The sequence below is a fragment of the Brienomyrus brachyistius genome, chromosome 5 (assembly GCF_023856365.1).
Source record: "Brienomyrus brachyistius isolate T26 chromosome 5, BBRACH_0.4, whole genome shotgun sequence".
In the NCBI taxonomy this organism is placed as follows: Eukaryota; Metazoa; Chordata; class Actinopteri; order Osteoglossiformes; family Mormyridae; genus Brienomyrus; species Brienomyrus brachyistius.
This window is the reverse complement of record NC_064537.1, coordinates 21,051,339-21,073,508: the sequence shown is the minus strand read 5'-3', so window position 1 is coordinate 21,073,508 and position 22,170 is coordinate 21,051,339. Positions and strand designations below refer to the sequence as shown.

The 22,170-nt window shown below is 40.0% G+C and overlaps 1 protein-coding gene across 1 annotated transcript in view; it reads right to left on the bottom strand.

Annotated features, from left to right (window-relative positions):
* Positions 1 to 22,170, bottom strand: part of dnah9 (dynein, axonemal, heavy chain 9) — a 119,544-nt gene that overhangs the window by 16,255 nt on the left and 81,119 nt on the right. The window contains exons 57-64 of the mRNA XM_049013154.1: positions 21,475 to 21,615; positions 19,963 to 20,133; positions 19,741 to 19,863; positions 16,437 to 16,630; positions 15,452 to 15,600; positions 13,797 to 13,924; positions 3,026 to 3,253; positions 1,525 to 1,716 (exon numbers count right to left, since the gene is read on the bottom strand). Of these exons, the coding sequence (XP_048869111.1) occupies positions 1,525 to 1,716; positions 3,026 to 3,253; positions 13,797 to 13,924; positions 15,452 to 15,600; positions 16,437 to 16,630; positions 19,741 to 19,863; positions 19,963 to 20,133; positions 21,475 to 21,615 (1,326 nt within the window). The remainder of the gene's footprint in view (positions 1 to 1,524; positions 1,717 to 3,025; positions 3,254 to 13,796; positions 13,925 to 15,451; positions 15,601 to 16,436; positions 16,631 to 19,740; positions 19,864 to 19,962; positions 20,134 to 21,474; positions 21,616 to 22,170) is intronic.

Here is a 22,170-nt window from a genome sequence, read left to right as displayed (position 1 = left end):
GCTGCCTCGTGCCCATAGCTTAAATTGTAGGTTTCCAAATTTAGCCAGTAAATAAGGTCCTCCTTTGTAATTGAAGGTCTGTCATTTTAGAATTTTGATAAGAGGTTTTAAATAAACCCTTTAACAGAAAATACTAGAATTAGGTTACATACAAAGCTTAATATGACCCACAAAGCTTCATAGCATTGTTAGGAAAGCTGTTCTGTGCCTCAGCAGGTTGGGACACTGTGCTTGTGACTGCAAGGTCAGATGCTCAAATCCAGTGACTGGCAGGGTGATATCACTGGATGGCCCTTCAACAAGGCCCTTAATCTCACTGGCTCCAGGGACAGACTAACCCTGATTTGTCAAGTGCTTGTTGCTCTAGCGATACATTGTATATATCAGATCATATACCAGTCAAAGGTTTGGACATGCCAAGCCACCTTCAAAGAAGAGTGGTGAAGGTGTATTACATAACCTGACTGCCTGACCTAAATGCAGTAGAAACGGTTTGGGAGGTTCAGAGAGTGAAAGAAATGTGGCCGCTGAATCCTTGGCATATGTGCAGGACTGCCTTCAGGACAGCTGGAAAAGCACCCCCAGAGGCCACCTCATGACATGGGCATAGTGGAGAAAGTAGGGTCAGCCTGCTCCTGGAGCAATTGGGGTTAAGGACCTTGCTCAAGGGTCCAAACTTAGGTTCCCCCTGCTGACCCAGGGATTTGAACTGCCACCTACAGAGTACCCCCCCACCCCAAACAAAATCAATGTTTTTTTAGTGCATAATTCCATATGCGTTACATATTTATATGCGTTACATATTTATAGTTTTGATGCCTTTGATGATATAATTATTCTACAACACTAGACAATAGTACAAATGAACATTTTTATAGGCAGGTGTGTACAAACTTTCGAGTAGTACCGTGTGTGTATGTATGTATGTGTGTATATATAAACTTAATGTGCTTAAAGGTTAAAAGCGATAAGGTCAAATTTAAAAATAATTTACAAATACTGTAAGGTATCTGCACCTTGTCCTGTATCTGACAGTCAATAATACTTTCACCTTGAGGTATTAAAGGTGACAGTACAGTGGTGGTACAGAGATGATAGATCCAGTCAAGTATAACTTTAATAACAGCACGTAGATCTGCCTGAATTAGAAATTCTTTCAAAATGTAATAATTCAATATAGATGCTGTGTGCTGAAGTAGGAAGTTTAGTTGCACCCACAGACCACCATACATTTATCAATTTCTATGGTCAAAACTAGCAGCTGAAACTTCAGTCACACTGATGTGAAGCACCACCTTCGTGCAGAGGTTTCTACAACATTTTAGATTATGGAAAAAAAAAATTGCCCGGCGGGACCAAGTTGTTGATGACAAGACATTGCGGATATTGAATTTCCTAATTATTGAAGTTCGGTTCAGTTATAAAGTTCTGAGCTGAAACAGAGCTGAAAATGCTTCCGGCTGACATTTGGCTATATTTTGCACTTAATTTGATATACTTCTGCAGCTAGTGTGTGCCTCTTACCTTTGCATTGGCTTCCAGGTAGTTGTAAAGCACATTCACAGAAATTGTCAAGTCTCCAGTGTTGAAGGGATAACTCCTGTTCCAGCCCTGTGGTCCAAATTTCCTCCTCTCTGCCACGACCGCGTGAAAATAGCACAAAGCGAATAGGATGCTTTTAAACTCATTCTCCTTGGCGCACATTTCCAGTGTGTCCTGAAAAATAAAATCAACGTGAATAAAAATGATTTTTAAAAGTGATTTTACGGCCGTAAAAAATCTCATGGTATTGCTAATGGCCTCAAAGTAAAAAGCTGTTCTTTGTCATTTGTTCCCAGTTACAAAACCATCAGCGATACAGCAAATGTCTATGGATTGATGAATAATTATAAGCCAATAGAGCCAAGGATTAAAATCCCTTTTAACTGTTACTGTCAGTACTTTAAGCTTTCAGATGCCTGAAGGCTAGTTGTTTTCTGACTTAAATGCAAACCAATCACAAAATCCACATTTATTTTCCCAGTAAAATAATGAGTTAAACTTCTAATGGCAGCTTAATGGTAGTTTTGATGAAAGGTTATTCATCATTGACACTTGTAAATATGAGAACTTCATTATGAAATATTTAATAAAGAGTAGTGTTTTAAGGGCTTATCTTTGTTGTTCCAGGCCACACACATCGAAATAATATAAAATACAATCTGAAGAGTTTAAAATAAAGTATCAAGGCTAAAGATTGAGAAGCATGTTCATTACATTGGCCCGTTAAGGTTTAAAACTTATACCCAGTGACAAATAAGCTTTGGGTTATATTAAATTAAATAAATTCATATTAATACAATTAAATAACACCCATTGTTAGTGTTCCAGTCAACTGAATTTTCATTTGGCATAGAGTATAGTGTCATTGTATGTTATGCTTTCCTTGATAAACTACTGATACTATTAGTGTGACACACGTAAATCATTTAAATAGTCTTTTTATATCGTAAAAGGGAACAGTGGAATAAAACAAAATGCTCAATACAATGTTATATTTGTTTGCCATATAGATGTGAAATTGCATAAGCAGAGACTTATAGCATTTGATTATCATCCCATTGATTAGCTATCAAACAACTGGGAAGAGAGGAATGTCGTCTTGCTATCTTAGAAAGTCCTCAGAATGCCGGGCCATCAGGTATGCTGGGCCATCAGATAAGATAACAGCTTAAGCTGCAGTCTCAAATTGCTCACGAGCATATACTGGGAAAAGGGTTCTGGGATTGGTTGATAACATACAATATCAAGAGAAGGAGCAAATTATAATCAAAATAGCTGGCAGCTCTTGGAATTTCGTTGTATTTTTAATATGTTATTTATAATTACTAATTTACAGTCATTTTCTAAATTCCAGTCATTACCGACAACCATAGCTGGCGATACCCGTAGGTTGAACTTCCAACTGCATTTTTGGAAAAGGAAAACAAAAATGCTGTAATGAATTTACATTTTAAGTCGCATGAATGCAAGGGTCAAAGGCTACCTGGTTGAAATTGTCGAGCGCCTTGTGTAAGTTGGCGTGCATCCCAGTAGGAGGCTCATTGGTGATCTTGATGGAGTTCTCCAGGATACCCTGAGGGATGATGTGTCCCTCGGGTGAGCCGGAAGGCTCTGCGCTTATGAAAATGCGGAAGTCTGCGTGGCCTCCGTCGCTGTGCTGTTCCACCTTCTTCTCCAGAGTGCTCAGCCATTTAGCCACCAGATGGATGTTCTAGCAGTGGAAGGATCAGAATAGAAGACAGTCAATCAGCAGGCCAGTGACCAGCACAGCATACACTCATAAACACTCCACTAGTGTTAGAGGTTTAATTCAAAATTAAAAAGAGAACATTTTTAAACTGACTGAGAGAACTCTTCTGGTAGTAGGACTATATATGCAGTGTCGCTGCCCTTAATGTGCAATTGCAGCTGCTTATACCACAAGGTATATTTTCTTTATGCTTAGGAGCCACTACAATCTCAATAATACGGAAGCGTATTACTCCCACGACATAATAATAAAAAAATTCTCACTATCATGTTATAACATGAAAACCTTACATTATAACATGAAACCGTATCACGTTATAACATAAAAATATTATGTTTACGTTTTAATGTGATATTTTCATGTTATAACGTGATACAATTTGTCGTTATAACGTGATGTTTTCACATTATAATTTGATTTTTTTTTTTTTATTATGTCGCGGCAGTTATACGCTTCCATACAATGAAGATGCTACTAAAAATATATATTTCTTACTGTAGTTCATCCTGAGAGGTGCAAGAGGCTGCCACACCACACAAACATTTCTGTAATTTAATAATAGTTTAAAAATTTTATTGAATTGTAATAACTGTAATTTCATGCTATTACATGGGCATTTCAACAACTGGAGGAATAATATGTTCAAATGTTTTAAAGCAATATCTTGGGATCTGCTCCATTGTGCAGGGTGAAAGTTGAGGAGTGCCCAAAGCAACACACAATTAAATGTATGAAAAATGAAGAACGATAAGTGCAGTTTATTTTAGACCATGGAAATGTTCAAATAATACATATATCTATAAGTACAGTGTCTGTGCCCACAGTACTAGATACAGCTAGCTAGTACCGGATACACCCCACTTTAGTCCTCAGAGTTTATTCAATGAGTTATTTGTTCACTCTTGCACACTCTTGTTGTAATCAGTAATATTTTTTGCACTTAGTGCCTTCTTGTTAACTTTCAGGAGTCTGCCCATTCCTCTCTGACCTTACTAATCAACAAGGCATTTCTGCCCACTTTTTTCCCCAGTTACTTTTTTTTTTGTAAACTCTAGACAGTGTAACTCCCAGGCATTTGACTGTCTATGGAACTACCATATCTGACACTGAAAATTCTACCATTAGCTTAACTGCATAGATCAGACATCTTAGCCATCGCAATGCTTACTCACATAGTTTGCTAAGCTATGAAGCGCCTCTGTGTGCTGTATGCTTTCAGGCATAACGACATGAGGAGCACGCTGTTTACGTTCACAGGCATACCTACTAGCCATTGAAAAGACAAACTCTATTGATTCCAGGGGGATATTAATTAAAGACTTGCATTCCTACAAGCCAGAATCAACCCAATGACCTAAGGATTGCAGTACTCATGCTACTGCAGGGTGCTGTACCATGTGAGCTTTTAATGGTCAGCTAGAAATACGATTAGAATATAGCTTCTTATAGTGGTAGTACCTCATATCACATTAACACCATAAATTCAGCAGGTTAACAATAATAAGATTTATTTTTATATGTACATCACGGTATGATAAAACTAATGGTAAGAGTTAAACAGAACATTTAAGCATTGTTCCAGTCGACCCTTTAGCATCGTGACTTCAATATATAGCAGGGCAAGCATAAAAAATTAAATGGAACCTTTTTTGGGAGTTCTGCAAAAGCTGCAGATGACACACAAAGGCCAGCAGACGGCAGACAAAAGGTTTAGTAAGACATTATTGTATAAAATGCATGTACAGTGCTGGATGGCGGACACCAAGTGTGACTACGGCAGCCTCTCACGTGATATCACGCCGTGATCTTTGCATCTCGTGTTTCTTGTATTTTTTAATTTTCAATTTCCACTTATTATTATTATTGTTGTTGCTGTTATAGTTCACTATACCTGTTTTTAACCAGTAGCTATTTCTGAATTTAAACAATGCCGATTTCAATGGAAGATACAAAAGAATTTGTGGATCACAAAAGAGAAATATACTCTGCAGTTATCCAATTATTACCGTCCTTATGGCTCTGAGATTTAAGCCATACTGCAGGGAGAAGGGTCTGAACTAAAATTACAGTGCATATAAATATCTAGATTCATGCATTCCATAACATTTGAACTAAGTAGCTACATTTGCAGCTCTTTATTAATAAGAAGATTAGTGATATCCACTTTAAATAACGGCAAAACTGTAAAGTATCTGAGGATCATAAAAACACGAAAAACACATTCAGAATTACCAGAAACCTATTGCTACTTTAGGAAATTACAAAAATGATGGATGCCATGACGAAAAAAGATGGTCCATAGTCCTAAATGTAGCGATTTCTAATTTTAAAAGGCCATCTGCTATTCGTCTCAGCCAAGTGAATAAGATTCCAACTCTCTGTACCCTAAAGGCATTTTATTCATTCTCAACACCTCTGATACCCCTCAGCTTTGTGGGCCTAGCAGTAAAATCCATAATAAAAATCCCTATAAGGTTCAAGGTGTACAATAATACAATTTAAACACTCATTTATTGGGATGTCTTTCTGAATACCATTCAGCCATATTGATAAAATAACATAGGCACACATAGGTATAATATAACAAAACATAAAATCAAACTATTTCTTCCAAAAACATTCTTCCTAATCTTTCAAAAGACACTTGTGGCAACTTACCATTATTTATGTGTTTAATAAAGTGTTTGGATATTTAAAACAGATAATCAAACTAAATGGCCTTTCATGGTAAAAACAATAAACACTGATTTTGAAGATCCATAGAAACTTTAACACTATAGTGGATGATACCACTTGTGTGAAACAATAAAACTAACGCAAAACCTGTTTCCCCAAAAGAAAATGAAAACATCTTACGTATACATCAGCACAGATATAACAACAGGGTTTGCCATAATTTCAAATAGCTTCTGACAGCAGCAATGGTTATGTGAGCTGGAGACTATTCTGCAAAATATAAGTCCTGTTTACTTATCGCATGCTTGCCCTACAGGACACTGAGCAGCTGTGCTGCTCCATGACAAATGTGGCACAACCGAAGATTGACAAAGTGAATAAGACAGCGAGGAAGATTGGAGCGACAGCAGTAAACTCAGCAAAGGGCACTTTCTGGTGCAGTTCACCACATCAAGAGATGGCAGAAATTTTAAAAGTCCATCACTTCGCCTATCGTTAACACAAACTCAAAAAATTAACAAAGAAAGATTCTCTGGTTCTATTAAAAAGATTATACTAACCAATATTAAACTTTTACTGTGCATATATGTATTTCTGTGAATGTACTGTACATGTTACTGCATTACCTGAGAAATGGATACAGAATTTGCTGCATCGACTTTGAGAAATAATTCATAAACTTTACTGTCAGACTTAAATAGCTAAAAAGTGTAACACTGATAAATTTAATAAATAAATACGCAGTCATACAAACAAACACGTCAAGAGAAGCTTATTACACATTTAATGAATATAGCTTTAATAGCTATAATCCTAGTTTGTATAATCCTAGCTATAATCCTGTTTTTTTAGTTCTAATGCTGAATTTAAAGCATATATGCAAAAGTTCTTTAAATTGTTTACTGAAAAATCCATGTTTATTATCAGCCAATTACAACAATACAACTTATATTCTAAACAAGCAAAAGCAGCTGAATATGTACTAGCATATAAACAGTCAGTTAATTACAGCAGAAAAGCTAGTTATTCCTGCGATACTCAAACATGGCTTAAAGGCATATAGCTTTAGATCTGGCAACAGCAGGCTTTCTCTAATTAACAGCTGCTGCTTAACTATTCAGCTGCCTACATATAGTTTTATTCTCGTAATAAATTAAATAACTCTTTGGATTTTTGCATCATTGTTTGGTTGGTATGCTGAAGCATACACGTCAATCAGCCGTAACGTTAAAACCACCTGCCCAATTTTGTGTAGGTCCCTCTGGTGCTGCAAGAACATCTTTGACTCATCAAGGTGTGGACTCCACAAGACCTCTGAAGGTGTTCAGTGGTATCTGCCACCAAGACGTTAGCAGCAGATTATTTAAATTCTTTAAGTTGTGAGGTGGGGCTTCCATGGATTGGACTCATTTGTCCAACACATCCCAGAGATGTTTGATTGGATTGATCATGAGGTCTGGGGAATTTGGAGGCCAGATCAACACTTTTTCATGTTCCTCAGACCAGCTTTGATCAATTTTTGCAGTATGGCAGGATGCATAATTCCATTGAAAGCCACTGCCATTAGGAAATACCGTTGCCATGAAGGGGGAAATACCATTGCTATAGTTTGTCTGCAGCAATGTTTAGGTAAGATTGTGTGTGTCAAAGTACAGTAACATCTACGTGAATGCCAGGACCAAGATTTCCCAGCAGAACATCGCCCAGAGCATCATTCTGCCTCTGCCAGCTTGCCTTCTTCCCATAGTGCTTCCTAGTATCATCTCTTCCCCAGGTAAACGATGCACACCTGGCTGTCTACACAATGTAAAACAAAATGTAGCTCATCAGAATAGACCACCTTCCACTGCCCCATGGTCTAATTCTCATGCACAAGAGACCATTGTAGCTGCTTCTGGCGGTCGACAGGGATCAGCATGAGCACTCAGACTGGTCTGTGGCTTTTCAGCCCCACACGCAGAGTGTTCTGACACATGTTTAGCATAGCCAGGACACTCCTTTCAGCTATTTGTGCTATAGTAACTCTCCTGTGAGATCGGACCAGATGGGCTAGCCTTTGCTCTGCACGCGCATAAACGAGCCTTGCGCACCCATGACCCTGTTGGTGGTTCACAAGTTGGCCCTCCTTGGACAACGTGTTGTAGGTACTAAGCACTGTATACCAGGAGCACCCCACAATACCTGCCGCTTTGGAAATGCTCTGAGCCAGTCCTCTAGCCATCACAATATGGACCAGTCAACTCAGATCCTTACGCTTGCTCATTTTTCTTGCTTCCAACACATCAACTTCAAGAACTGACTGAGCACTTGCCTAATATATTCTATTCACCTTGACAGGTGCCATTGTAACCTCTGCCATAATGTTACACCGTGACATTCCCCCTCCCTCATAATGTTACACCGTGACATTCCCCCTCCCGCATAATGTTGCCCTTTGATGTCCCCCCTCCCACATAATATTGCCCTGTGATGTCCCCCCTCCCCCATAATGTTGCCCTGTGATGTCCCCCCTCCCACATAATATTGCCCTGTGATGTCCCCCCTCCCCCATAATGTTGCCCTGTGATGTCCCCCCTCCCACATAATATTGCCCTGTGATGTCCCCCCTCCCACATAATATTGCCCTGTGATGTCCCCCCTCCCACATAATATTGCCCTGTGATGTCCCCCCTCCCCCATAATGTTGCCCTGTGATGACCCCCCTCCCACATAATATTGCCCTGTGATGTCCCCCCCTCCCCCATAATGTTGCTTTGTGATGACCCCCCTCCCACATAATGTTGCCCTGTGATGACCCCCCTCCCACATAATATTGCCCTGTGATGTCCCCCCTCCCCCATAATGTTGCCCTGTGATGTCCCCCCTCCCACATAATATTGCCCTGTGATGTCCCCCCTCCCCCATAATGTTGCCCTGTGATGACCCCCCTCCTCCATAATGTTGCCCTGTGATGACCCCCCTCCTCCATAATGTTGCTTTGTGTCCCACCTCCCCCATGACCCTGAACTACACTGAAGGTTTAAAAGATGGATGGATGGACTTTAACAACTCTGGTTTATTTTATCGGTACCATGCATCAAAATTGCAAGTAACTACAAAAATTGTATCTCATAAGTCAACAGGGAATTGGAGCAATATAATGTAAACTGTGAACAGCTTTAACATGCCTTGGCAAAGATTCTGTCTAGAATGCTACCAATCTTCTAGGAGAAATTTGCCAAACTGTGTGTGATGCACCTCTATAATTTGACATGAATTATGGTATATCAGTCCATCCTGAAGACCAACTATTTTAGAAGAGCTAATGCTAGCCTACCCTACTGTATTAGCTTCAAAAACCTCTGCTGAGGCTGCTACACGTTACAGTATATTATCATGGATGTTCATATTTCAGCAGTTCTATCTCAGTGTTCCTCCATGACTAGGTGCTGCGTTTAGTGCAAATGTCAGGAACATGAACTGCAAGGTTTTTCTCCACCGTTCACACCTCTAACGCAGCAATAGTACAAACTGACCTTCCAAGCCACTGGCAGTCATTGGCTACTGGAAACACGGCTGCAGCACCATTTCAATTCTTAGTTCTAATGGTTAAGGATCAGAATGGAGGGGATCTTGGAGCATCAGTGGAGTATCCTGCACTGTATCCTGCACTGTATCTTCTGCTACTCCTTTTCATTTTAATTACTGTATAATATGAATTCATGTTAACTGCATTTTTTGTGTCATTCTTAATATATCATTTTTAAGTACTTTAGAGCAACAGTGTTGGAATGGGAATCATATTACGATGAAGTGCTCCAATATGTAAAGTTTAAACCTGGCTGTTCCTGATGAAACCGTCTGCCCATAACTCAGACTGATATTTTCACACAGCGAGTTCAGAGGTGCTCATTTGTTTTCCCTTGCATCTTGAACCACAGCCAAGGAGTATCTGTTTTCAGTCATGTAGTCCATAACCGATTATAACCGTCTTTTCCTAATATCCTATCCCAATCTCACCATAGCATGTGGATTACTTAATGTAATGAGCCATACCTGGGTGTAAGCATCTTCTTCAAATGTATTTGCTACCCTTTATTTACTCATGTGTTTTGTATTTGGATAATTACAGTACTCACACATTTACTTTTAAATTGGAACACTGATTTAAATCCCATTTTGTCTATTATGTATTCTAGAATTATTAAAACTTTGTCATACTGCTTATTTGTGAATGAATGTGATGGGGCAACTTTGAAAAAAAGTTTTTACTGCTACTGCTTTTACTACTTCTATAACATATAGCTATCAGCATTTTCAGAACTATTAAGGGAACAATGGTGTTATTAAATATAATTAAATTTCATTTATGTGTCCTGATGCAGCGCCGAATGGGACACAGGGTTACGCACCTGCCCAGTGGGGACTGAAATGTAAGGCACTTAATTAAAATCACAAGCAGGACACAAAGCAAGAAGGAGCCTTAAATAAACTAACTCACAGGAACCACGGAAATAAATGACATATAAAGCTGCACACAGAATATTCAGAAGCCTACAAGCACATCGTGATAATATATAAATCTATTTGCCCAGTCAATGTTAAAATTATTAATTGTCTGTATTAGAGCTATGCTGAGATTTACATAATTACATAATTAAACAAATAAAAAATATATTTCTGGAGTGTGCTTACAGTGGTATTATAAGTTATCATTTGTTGATTGCTATCACTATATTTATTGTATTCATTGGTACTAATATTAAGGATATGTGCAAGTAAGAATTTAAATGTACTCTGTAAATATGGCAATAAAACCACAAAACCTGCAATTTAGTACTACTCAGCTTAAACACTACCCACAGACTGATACCTGAGCTTTGGGTATTGCCAAATACCGAGTACACACACACACACACACACACACACACACACACACATATATATATATATATATATATATACAGCATGTAATTGACATTTGTACATTTATTACATAACTAGAAGGTAATAAAATGCACAGCGTCGCTATTTACTGAATCTTACTGACTCAACATACAGTACAGCTGTATCAAATTAAAGTATTGAGCAAATAAAATTACTAAAATATGTATAATTCAAATACGCTACAAAACAGTAGCCTACTGTACATAAAATATAGCTTCATGTAGTTTTGATGACGCATCTCGTTGGCTCGTTTTTGACAGTTTATCATAAGCTTTGATGTGTGTATAATTTGTCTTTGAGAGAAAGGTTGAGAGACGTTTTCTGTGCATGCAGCATTAGCCTTGAGTCGGTAGCTAGAAGCAAACAGGTTAATTACCGCAAGGCAAAGTAGGCTTATCAAGGTAAAGTAAAAAAAAAAAAAAAAAAAGTACCGTAGTTTTAATATTTTTCCCAAACGTTTCACTGTAAGTGGACTACTTGATTATTATAAGTAGATTATTTAGACAGTATTTCTATAGGAATGATTCTGTCCCAAGCTTTTTCATCTATATAAGCATTCGATCACTATAACCATGATCAATATAAACAGTTTCCACTGTATGTATTTACTTACTTTACAATAATTTATATCAGGATTCTCAATTCTCAGCTCGAAAGGTTTTTACAGAGGAACATAACCTTGACTCTCTGTATAGGCTGATGTGTCGAATGGACACCGTAAGTACAACATAGCCATAGACCCTACACCATGGCCAGATGTGCATCTCCCCTGAAATGTATCTAGACATCACAGTGACACAGACCACAAGGACTGTGACTTGTCTGCTTGGTAGCGTTAGTTTTTTTATAGGGAGGAAGAAAGCATACACCCAGGAGTAATTATATTGGGGACTGAAACTGAAACGTTAGTTATATCTAAAATTAAATAACTGAATTTATTTAACGTTAGATATAAATAACGCTTCAGTTTCATTTTCTCTTGCTTCTGCATAATTTGTGCTATAGTTTGTTGTTGTGGGCTTTCTCTGATAGCATTAGCAAACTCCATGTACTCCGCACTATGGTGTGACATTTGATGGAATTGCTGGTGTTAAGTGGCGTGCTATTCCTTCCTCCTTTTGACACTTTAGCGGAACAGACCTTACAGTCTAACAAAGTGCAGCGGATTTAAGTTTTAACGTAATGTTGCAATTAAGTGGTATAGGTCTTTGGTATCGGACAATTTTTACAGGTACGAGTATTTGAGCGCAGTAACAGCCCGATACCGGTATAGGTGCATCCCTACTGAGAAAGTTTTATAATCTTTGTCAAAACATTTCTTCATAATCTATTTTTAATCCATGCACATAGCACTACTAATTAATAATATTTTTTTTTGAAGACCCATTAAACTACACTTATAAGAGCACGATTTATAACAAAAAAGTAGCTATCTTATCTAAATAAGTTTATGCCATGACCTGACTTACAATCTGTGAAATACCATTAAAGCAGAAATCCCATCATGGTGGGAACCCTTACCGACTACTCAACCCGCACCCTTCGGTCTGTAAATTCTGGCCTAGAAAACATTTACTATCATATTTACACTGATTTCAGAAAAGGACTCCAAGTATTATTTGTGCTAGATGGTCACCTAACAAAAGAAAACAGAGTTCATGAATAAAAATTCATCCAAAGGACGACCAACAGCGCATCGGTGCCTTCAGAGTATCCTTATATTATTCATTTAGATTTCTCAGGTCATATAACTTATGGCATAAAACTTATGCAATTAAATTTCAAGAAAATTAAGCATCGGATTCGCATTTTTACTGCAGAGGATGACTGCATCTCTCTCAGCCTGGCCAGAGCCAAGTCCTGCATGGTGCAGTATAATTAACCATCACTGAAGGAGAGCTCTTAAAAATCGTTACATCTTCTGGGCAAAACCAGAATTCATAAGTGGCGTGCTAAATCAGGGGGAGTGCCTCACCAATTTTGCAGAATAGCATGCGTAGATGATAAAGCAGATGGAAGTCAGTTGCCAAGGGATCTGCCTTTATAAAGGTATTGATTGCTGCTCTTATACAAAGATAATTAAACGACTGCTTATGTTTGCAGTCCTGGCCCTGCACTGCGGATTACACTTTTACTAATTGCATGCCCTAACATGGGGTGGGTCTCTGCGCTTTGTGTCATTCATATCCATCAATACAGCCCATTTAGATTCAGCAACATGCCTTAGCAAAGAGCACCCGCCTGAAATAAAAACTATGGGCTGTGGCCCTTACTTTCCTTTTTTTCTCAGAGAAAAGTGCAACGAGTATAAGAATAACTGGCAAAATCATGCTGTACAAATATGACAATTACAGTCGTCTGCAGTAAATAGTAAAGCTATTTACAAAGCCTGGTCAATTTTATTATGTTTAATGTTTAATTTTATTTTCTCTTTAAATAGCCCATAATTTCAGGTTTTCAAATGCATTAATGCATTAAAAGTCTGTGTTCTGACATTTCAAGCACACCTTTCCAATCTAATCGACTGAGTAGTGACATGTGGCTCTCTCTCCGGAACGGCTGATTGGATAGCGTGGAAATCTGGATGTGTTCCTCTCCCTTTTTCACAGCCAGGCCCATTAGGTCATTAATCACCTAGGGGAAGGAGCCAGCCACTCTCAAGCTACCCTTGGCAGAGGAGAGACGCTGTGTGCTCCATTCATATATCACAGTTAAAGTGTTTACGTTTGTTTTCTAGGAGTTTTATTAATAACGACCGGTTGTGGTTTGTTTGTGCATATAGCTGAAAGCATTAACTTTGAATGGATTTCCAAACTTCCACTGAATTTGAGTTTGCAGGCAATAAAACCCACGCTTCCAGTACCAATGGAGGCAATAGGTGAGCATCAAAGCTAGCATATACCTGTAGGATTACCCAGTGGCCCTCTTTGGCTGCCAGGTCCAGCACTTGCTCCGCCACCACCTCCTGTCCCTGGCCCAGGGATACGTTGTGGAAATTTCTGTTGTCAAATGTGTAACCCAGTTTTCTCCCTAAAAGGGAAAAAAAAACATTATGAGTTTATTAGCCTATGGCCAGGCAGGCTACTTCCAAACAGAAGGAACACTTGTAAAAATACCTTAATGAAAACATGAGTTAAGCAGCCAAATTCATGATGAAGTTCCTCTTTTATTGAAATAAATATTAAAGATAAATAAGCTCCTGATTGATTATTCTCATGCCTGTCTTACAGTTCCAAAGAACTGTATTTACTGGCTCCCTGTCCAGGGTATGACTTTCTCTGTGCCCAGGACTTCCTGGGACAGGCTCCAGGCTCACCATGAGCCATCAAAGGACAAGAAGTTATGAAGAAATGGATGGACGCATAATTGTGGTTGGGGGGGGGGGGGGGGGGGGGGGGGGAGTAAAGCATGCAAAATACAGGCATTGAGAGCAGATGGCGTGTGAGTAATTCATGCTTACACACACATACAAAAAAAAAAATCAAGATGACGAAATTAAAAATGTGGAGAATGTTAGCGCTCACGTTGAACCTGTAGTTGCTGATGTAATGGCTTTGCGCAAAAGGCCATTAGAGATTAATGAAATCAAAGTCAAAACATGAATAAGCTGGCCTGCGTCTGCCAGGGAGTCTTTAGGGACATCATGGTACACGCCGAATGTAAGAGAGCTGATTACTTGCAGTCCATGTGGATTTGGCACGTTCGGCACGCCAACTGAGTATACGTCCTACTGCATGGCTTGCAATTCAAATCACTGCAGACAAATGAGCCAAGCTGTAAAGCTGAATTACACTTCGCTACATAATCAGTATTTATAAACATACTGTAGGAAAAATAATTAAATTAAATTGTAGCATGGTTAATTGATTTTATTTACCTTCGCTAACATTGTTTAATGCTAATAAAGTCCTACAGACTTCCACAATACAGGTTCAGGTTTGTAGAGGTGGGTGTTTTTGGCCTATAACTGGTATACCAGACTCCTTTACTATTCAATCAGCAACCGAGTAATTCCCAAATAGCCATTGCTCTGTGCAGTGATACAGCAGGAGAGGGGTTAGCATGATGCTGCACTGGTTAGTACTGTTGTTTCGCATCTCTGGGGCTCAAGTCTCTGTTAGGGTTCCGTGTGTGGAGTTTGCATGTTCTCCCTGTGTTGTTGTGGGGATCCATTTGGGTACTATCGGTTATCCCCCACAGTCCATAACATGCTAAGGTTAATTACAGTTACCAAATTAGGTGTGTTGGTGTGTACCCATTAGTGTGCAGACATGAGTGAATGGTGTGTCCCGTGATGGACCGGCACCTCATCCTGGGCTGTTCCCTGCCTTGCGAGATAGACCGCGATCCCCCCACGATCCTGAATAGGACAAGTGGTTACACGAGATAAATGGATGGATGGATAGACTGATAGAGGCAATACTGTGATGCAACTGGAATGGAAGGGAACCGAACCGTGCTCATCTTACAATAGGCATGCTTAGCCCTGACAAGGAAAAAAAGAAGAATGAAAAGAACTTCGTGTGGAGGAGCCTTTGGGACAGACTTTGACGTTACCATGTTTCTCCACATCCTTAAGTGGGTCAACACCAGGAGACAAGATAAAGAACATGGGAGTTGCTGCCCCAGATTCTTCAAAGGAGATGGCGAAGTCCAGAGATCTGCCCACCACATACTTGCTGCCCAGTTTCTCTTCCACAAAATCCCTTTAAGGTAATTAAAAAGTCTCATTAATGCAGTATTCACAAATACACAGTGTGCGCATGTGCGTGCATACACACACACACACACACACACACACACACACATACATACACATAAACACACACACATGCACATGTAGGGTGTACCTATCCTTATGGGGCCATTCATTCACTTCTATGGGAAAAATGCTAACGCTATCTATAACAACCTTAACCCCCACCCTGCCCTAATCATAACCATAAATAACCAAACAAAATACAAGACTACTTTACTTTTTTGATTGCATTCACAGATCTTTGTGGAGACCTGACAAATGGTCCGCACAAACGTCAAAAAACAGGATTTTATCTGATTGTGGGCTACATTTGGTTCCCACAAAACAATATAAACATAATCCACACATACACATAATCATACTCTATAGACCATATAGAGACACCAATTATCCTACAATGAGAGAAGTACATCCGGAGGAAATCCACACAAGGGGAGATTAATCTGCAATATAATTATCAGAACAAATAGTTCACATATAAGTATAATGACAAAACATTTCCCTGAGAATAATAATTCATGATTTATGGTTTTGTTCTGACCATTGCTTACCCGCAGGCATTAGAGTACTTATTAAAGTAATTACTCTTAAAATTTTGTAGTAGTTACATTCAGCATAATTGCCGAAGCCCTTTGTGACAAAATTAAAGTAGTGAGCCTGCATCTACATTGTAAACTGGCCAAATCCTCCAAGGCTGTATGTCTCAGTTCTAGTCTTAATAATCACCATTAGTCATCTACCCATAAAACAAGGCCACAAGGGCTCAAACATGGCATTCCTCACCTCACGGCGTAGGTCATGCGATCAGGGCGAATAGCTCTCATCATGCACAGCCTCTGGAGGGCCGTCTTGTTCTTCCACTCCTGAGGGAACTTCTCCTTCTCTGGACACTCAGACTCCACGAATTTCTTCCAGCGCTTGGCAGACCCCTCAATATCACGGTCCAAATTCCGGAATTCATCCATGACACACAAAGCCTGGAGTGAGAAGATCATTAATAATAACAACGCAGAAACACAAAAAAACATCAGAGCAAAAGCAGACCAGATTCGGTCCGTGTATTAGTATGGCCAACTGTAATACGGCCAAACCGCTCGAAAGTTCAAGACTGAATCATCATGAAACTATTTACAATTTGTGATGTCCAGATAAAAGAAGGAAATATACCTTTTTCCCCCTTAAAATGCTGAATAAAATTTCTTCATAACTGAAAGAATCAAAATGTGCCTATTCAACTGCACAATATTTGATGCTTATTTTTCCTATATGTGACACTTCTTGAAGAAATCGATTTTTTTATGACTGTGGTAACACTTTACTTGACAGGGCACAAGAACTTAGTAATAACTCAGGTACTCAGGTCAGGTCAGGTTGAGGAGCATGCGCTGATGCAGTGTGATCCACCACATGGTGAAACTCCTTGGGATTCCGACTGGAGATCCCCCAGACACACACATGGTCCAGTTCCATGCTACGGATATGGCCATCCATCTGCCGCAGCAGGTCTTACAGTACGTGGGTACAGTACAGTACTTGGTCCAGCTGCCCAGGTCCACAGCAATGAGGATCCTGTGAGCCGGATCACCCTCAGGGAAACGTGTCAAATAGCTGTACTGGCGTAACTCACAATGCAGGTAATGTGCCTCATTCGGGACTCCTCTAGCAGCTGCTCATTCGACAGAAAGTCAAGCCAGCGGTACTCAAGGATTCTCCAAAGAGATACAGTACTGAAGAAGTTCAGTCTCCATCTCAGCTCACTGGAGAGCATTTATGTCTCACGGCCACACAGCAAGACAAGGAGCACCAGGACTCCAAAGACTTGGACCTTCATCCTCTTGCAAAGATATGGAGAGCACCACACACCCTGTTCCAGCGACCTCATGACATCCCCCCCCCCCATGCTCACCAGAGACATGAATGTCAACCACAGAATAAACTGGGAAGATTCTCTCCCTGCACTCTGCACATCACTCACAGTGTCAGTGTACAGGCTGGCCATGATGTGCAGCAACTTCAGGGGGAACCCACAGGATGTCCCACAGGGCAACTCAATCAACTGAGTGAAATGCTTCATGAAAATCGACAAAGGCTGCAAAGAACCTGTGCCGATATTCACGCTTGCGTTCGATGACAACCCTCAGTTCAAGGATGCAGTCGATGGTAGACTTCTTAGGTGTAAAACCAGACTGCTCCAGTCGCTGACAAGCAAGCAAATGATCACGGATCCTGTTAAGGATGACCCTAGCAAGAACCTTACTCGGCATTGAGAGCAGTGTTATCTCCCTGTAGTTGCTGCAACCCAGGCGATCACCCTTGTCTTTGCAGGTAGGGACTAAAAATCCTGTTTTCCATCCAGTTGGGATGACGCCTGACTGTCAAATGGAAGCAAAAATTGCCTGCAATGCCAGGAGGACAGATTTACCACCAGCCTGGAGAAGTTCATAATGCTTGGATTCCTCTGTAAGCAGGACGTGGGTCACTAGATCACAGATGGTATGTCACCTGCTCACAGATTCATCTAACAAACGCCCCCTTATCTGCCCTCAGAGCCCTCACAGTCATCCTCCTCAGTTCTCGGTACAGACTGGAATTACTACCAAGTCGTGCACTGCGACTCCTCTCCATAATATCCAGGGTGCCTTGCGAGATGAAGCACATCCTTCTGGGATCACTGGCGACACCAAAACAACCCTCGGCAACCTTCACGGTCTAATCACAGAAGGTCTTCCACATCACATTAGAGTCACCACACTAACTTCATGCATACTTATCAGAAACAGCTTGATCTTGGAGTCTGGCAAAGTCCAGGCTCATTCTCCTAGTAGGTATTAGCCTATTGAATCTAAGCTGAATCTTCAGAGAAGCAACAACGAGTCTGTGGTCAGAATTCACAAACTGGGCACTTCTGTAGAGTCTACAGTTCTGCAGGAGCCTCCATCGTCTGCCCACGAGGATGTGGCCCATCTCCTTCGCTGCACCACCCGTACCAAGTCCAATGATACGGCTCAGGGGATTGGAACCAGGATCCAGCCTCCTGAACTTTCGTAAAGTCATGGAACATGGAGCTACTCTCACCCCGGCCTCCAGACCCACAGGGACCGATACAATCCTCATAGCTTCAGTGCTAGTGGTCGCACTGAAGTCATACATGACCAGAGGAGTGGCACCCATCAACCACCGAGCGAAGCCTCAAGTAAAATGTCTCCCTTAATGAGATATCACTCACCATGGTCAGAGCATACACTGAGACAACAGATAAGACACCCAAGCAGAGACAAAGGGTTCCACGTGCCTACCCAGATGGGCCCCCTCAAACTGGGACCCAAGTGCCATCATGCAGGAGGCAACACCTGAGCACCACACCAGCCCCAATCCCCAACAGGCCTGACCTTATTAGCTATTTGACAGTTTTCCCCCATCCCCTTCATGATGCATGCAGCCTTCCTGTGGGCGGCTGCAGCAGAGCTACTCCCGCGGAGAGCAGAAGAGTATTATGCTTGTGTTGTTGTATGGTGGCTGGAGTACCAATCCCCGCCACCAACCCCCAAAATGTTTCCGTGTAAGTTGGAGGACCATCTGCAGTTCAACGTCATACCCAGGATATTCTCATGCATTAAGCATTAAGTTCAGTTTTTCTAATATCTAGTGGAGTTTGACTCTGGTACTCCTGAGGTTGCCATCATGAACATATCCTGACAAGGCTACTTGAGATAAAAAATGCATCACGATTCATTAATGATGAACAAACATGAGATCAGAATTTCACTTGTGTTATTCAGTACTTGTTCCTTTAGCAGTTCCTTAGCAGTTCCTTCAGTAGTTAACAAACATGTAGAGAATCAACAGCTATACAAATATAGTAACTGCTTGAGATAAAACATGCATTATGATTTATTATGAGATCAATATGTAACTAAGACTTAGTTTATGGTTAAATAATACATAAATATTAGTATAAAATTATTTTATTTGTGCCCTGAAGTGAAGTGTTACCATTATTATTTTTACAATATTATAATATTATATAGGTGCAGATTGTAGGTAATTGCAAGCAGTTCTTTAGACTTAAATAATAAACAAAACAAACCTTTATTCCTCCCCAGGAGTGATTTGACAAGAAGTCAACTGGAGAAGCCACCCCAGGCTGAGCAGGGTACCTCAGAAGGAAGTCCAATTCTGCTACGTTGATTTCCTTATTCATCAGCAAAATCTAAGTTTTAGTAAATAATAAAGATCATATCTGTCATAGAAAGTACCTCAGGGGAAGTGACCATATGACACAATGTTAAGTAAGAAAAGACAATGTTACCTGGAAGGCAAGCTGAGCAGTGTAGGTGAGTTTATCACACTCAAAGAGGCCACGTGTAGTGTATTGGTGGACTGAAGAAGTAATACAGTCAATGATGTTAGAAACTCTTTGCTTTAGCATTTCATCTGGGGGGGCCTTTCCCACTGCCTTCTGGAACACCACACTGAAGGCCTGTAACACAACCAAGCGGAAAACACACAAAAACAAAAAGCAAAACATGACTGTGTGTTTGTGTGTAGCATTACCATCATCCTTTCATTGTGCATTCATAAGGTTTAAAACTGCCGATAAGGATCAGTCACTAAACAGATGTATTTAATAGCAAATAGAGATTGCCGTTCAGATACTAAACATACATCCGTAACAATTTAGCTGAAAGTATTAATCAGCAATTATTAATGAAACTTTATACTGTATTTATGAGAATACCAAGTAAATATATCCATGTATATAATGAATACATAATTTATTCCTAGGGGAAATTGTTTTGCATTCAGTGAGGTACATAAAATACACACATACAAACATATAGTGCAAAACAATAACAAATGGAACTACTGCATTAGTGCATTATTAATGCAAACTTGACATCTAATATTGTAGTATTACCAGAGCCAAACATAACTATGTACAGTGATGGTTAAAACATAAATTGCTACATGGACATCCTGTATCCTATGTAAATTTTTATAAACATTAGTGTTTTCCATTAATAATGAATGCAGTCTTAAAGTATAATGGAAAAAAATGCTGATGCAACACATTCCTCCTCTTCTTGCTGCAGTATATCCCTCCTCTTTTCATCGCGCGTTTCCAGTGGAATTTCCATTTAGCTGAAACATTGTAAGGACCCTACTTAATTTTTCCTCGGCTTCTTGATTTGTCGGTTTTGCAGGGTGGAGTCAGTGAAGGTAATTTACTTGACTGACCTGCTAATACCATGAGAACCATCGGGCTGAGCTGAAGAAGTTACTTCTCTCTGCATTCAGACACACTTGTGGGTTTTCTTTCTTATGCAATAGGCTACTGTATGTAGTACAATTTGTATTTCGATTACTGTTTATGTTACTGTGTTTATTTTTCACAGTATTACATCCTGTTGGGTACCCTGATTAGCTTTAATAAATTACTTTCTTAATAGAATCTCCATGCATTCTCTCCCGTTTATGTTGCCTCGCAAAACAAGCCTAGTGGGCGTAACAAACACCAACAGTGCGTTTGCAAAGCCCGGAGAAACATTCCACGTAACAAAGCGTAACATTCTGCTACCATGCCTCATCTGGTGTGATTCCCAGGGTTCTCTCTCCTGAGAGTCGATTGTGAAATTAAAGGAGATCAACAACAGCATAACTATATTAGGGGGCGGCAAAAAACACTAACTGCCGAGAAGACAAGAAGGATCTGCCGAACACAGAATATAAGGACAAACAGAGAAGAAATACATTCAGAGTGAAACGGAAAGTTCCACCAGGGCTTTCAGTTAGCAGAGGGCCATTAGAAAGCATACTGTACCTTCAGAGAGAACTGATACATCGGATGGATCTTATTGAGGTCGTTCATTATGAAGTACAATAAGGAAGCTCTGGCTGCAGCAGGGCGGTACTGTTCCCTTGCTTCATTGATTTTGGCTTCTGTCACCTTGGCCTCTTTTACCTGCGAACACAAACAGCACAAGAGAGGTCGTTTGTTGAGCATATTAACCACGATTATCATAATTAGAAGGACGATAACGAAACCATTAAGCTTAGGGGTATGACACTGCAGTACCGCACTGGGCTGAGCATTTATTAGTTCATCAGTTTGAAAATAGAACAGAAAATGACATGCAAGCTTGCTCACACATCTGCAGAAGCCGTGCATGCTAGCTTAGCCTGAACAATTTAGATTGTAGTGCACAGTACATTAACATAAAAGTAAGTTTCTGGATGGCATATCTTACAATGCAGATTTCTTAAAATGCTTGTGTGTTTGGTAAGATATGTTTGGTATTGGTCAACCCAAGGTACAGTGATATAGGTAAAAGGCTATTTTTAATGATTTATATCTAGACAATGACTGTTTGTGAAGTTGAAATTTCAAATAATTTCTACACTATTAAAAGCTGTTGATGTAGTTAAAACAGCCCTGTTATTACTCTGAATTTAATGCATTTCACCTTATTTTCATCCATCCATCCATTTTCCAAACCGCTTATCCTACTGGGTTGCA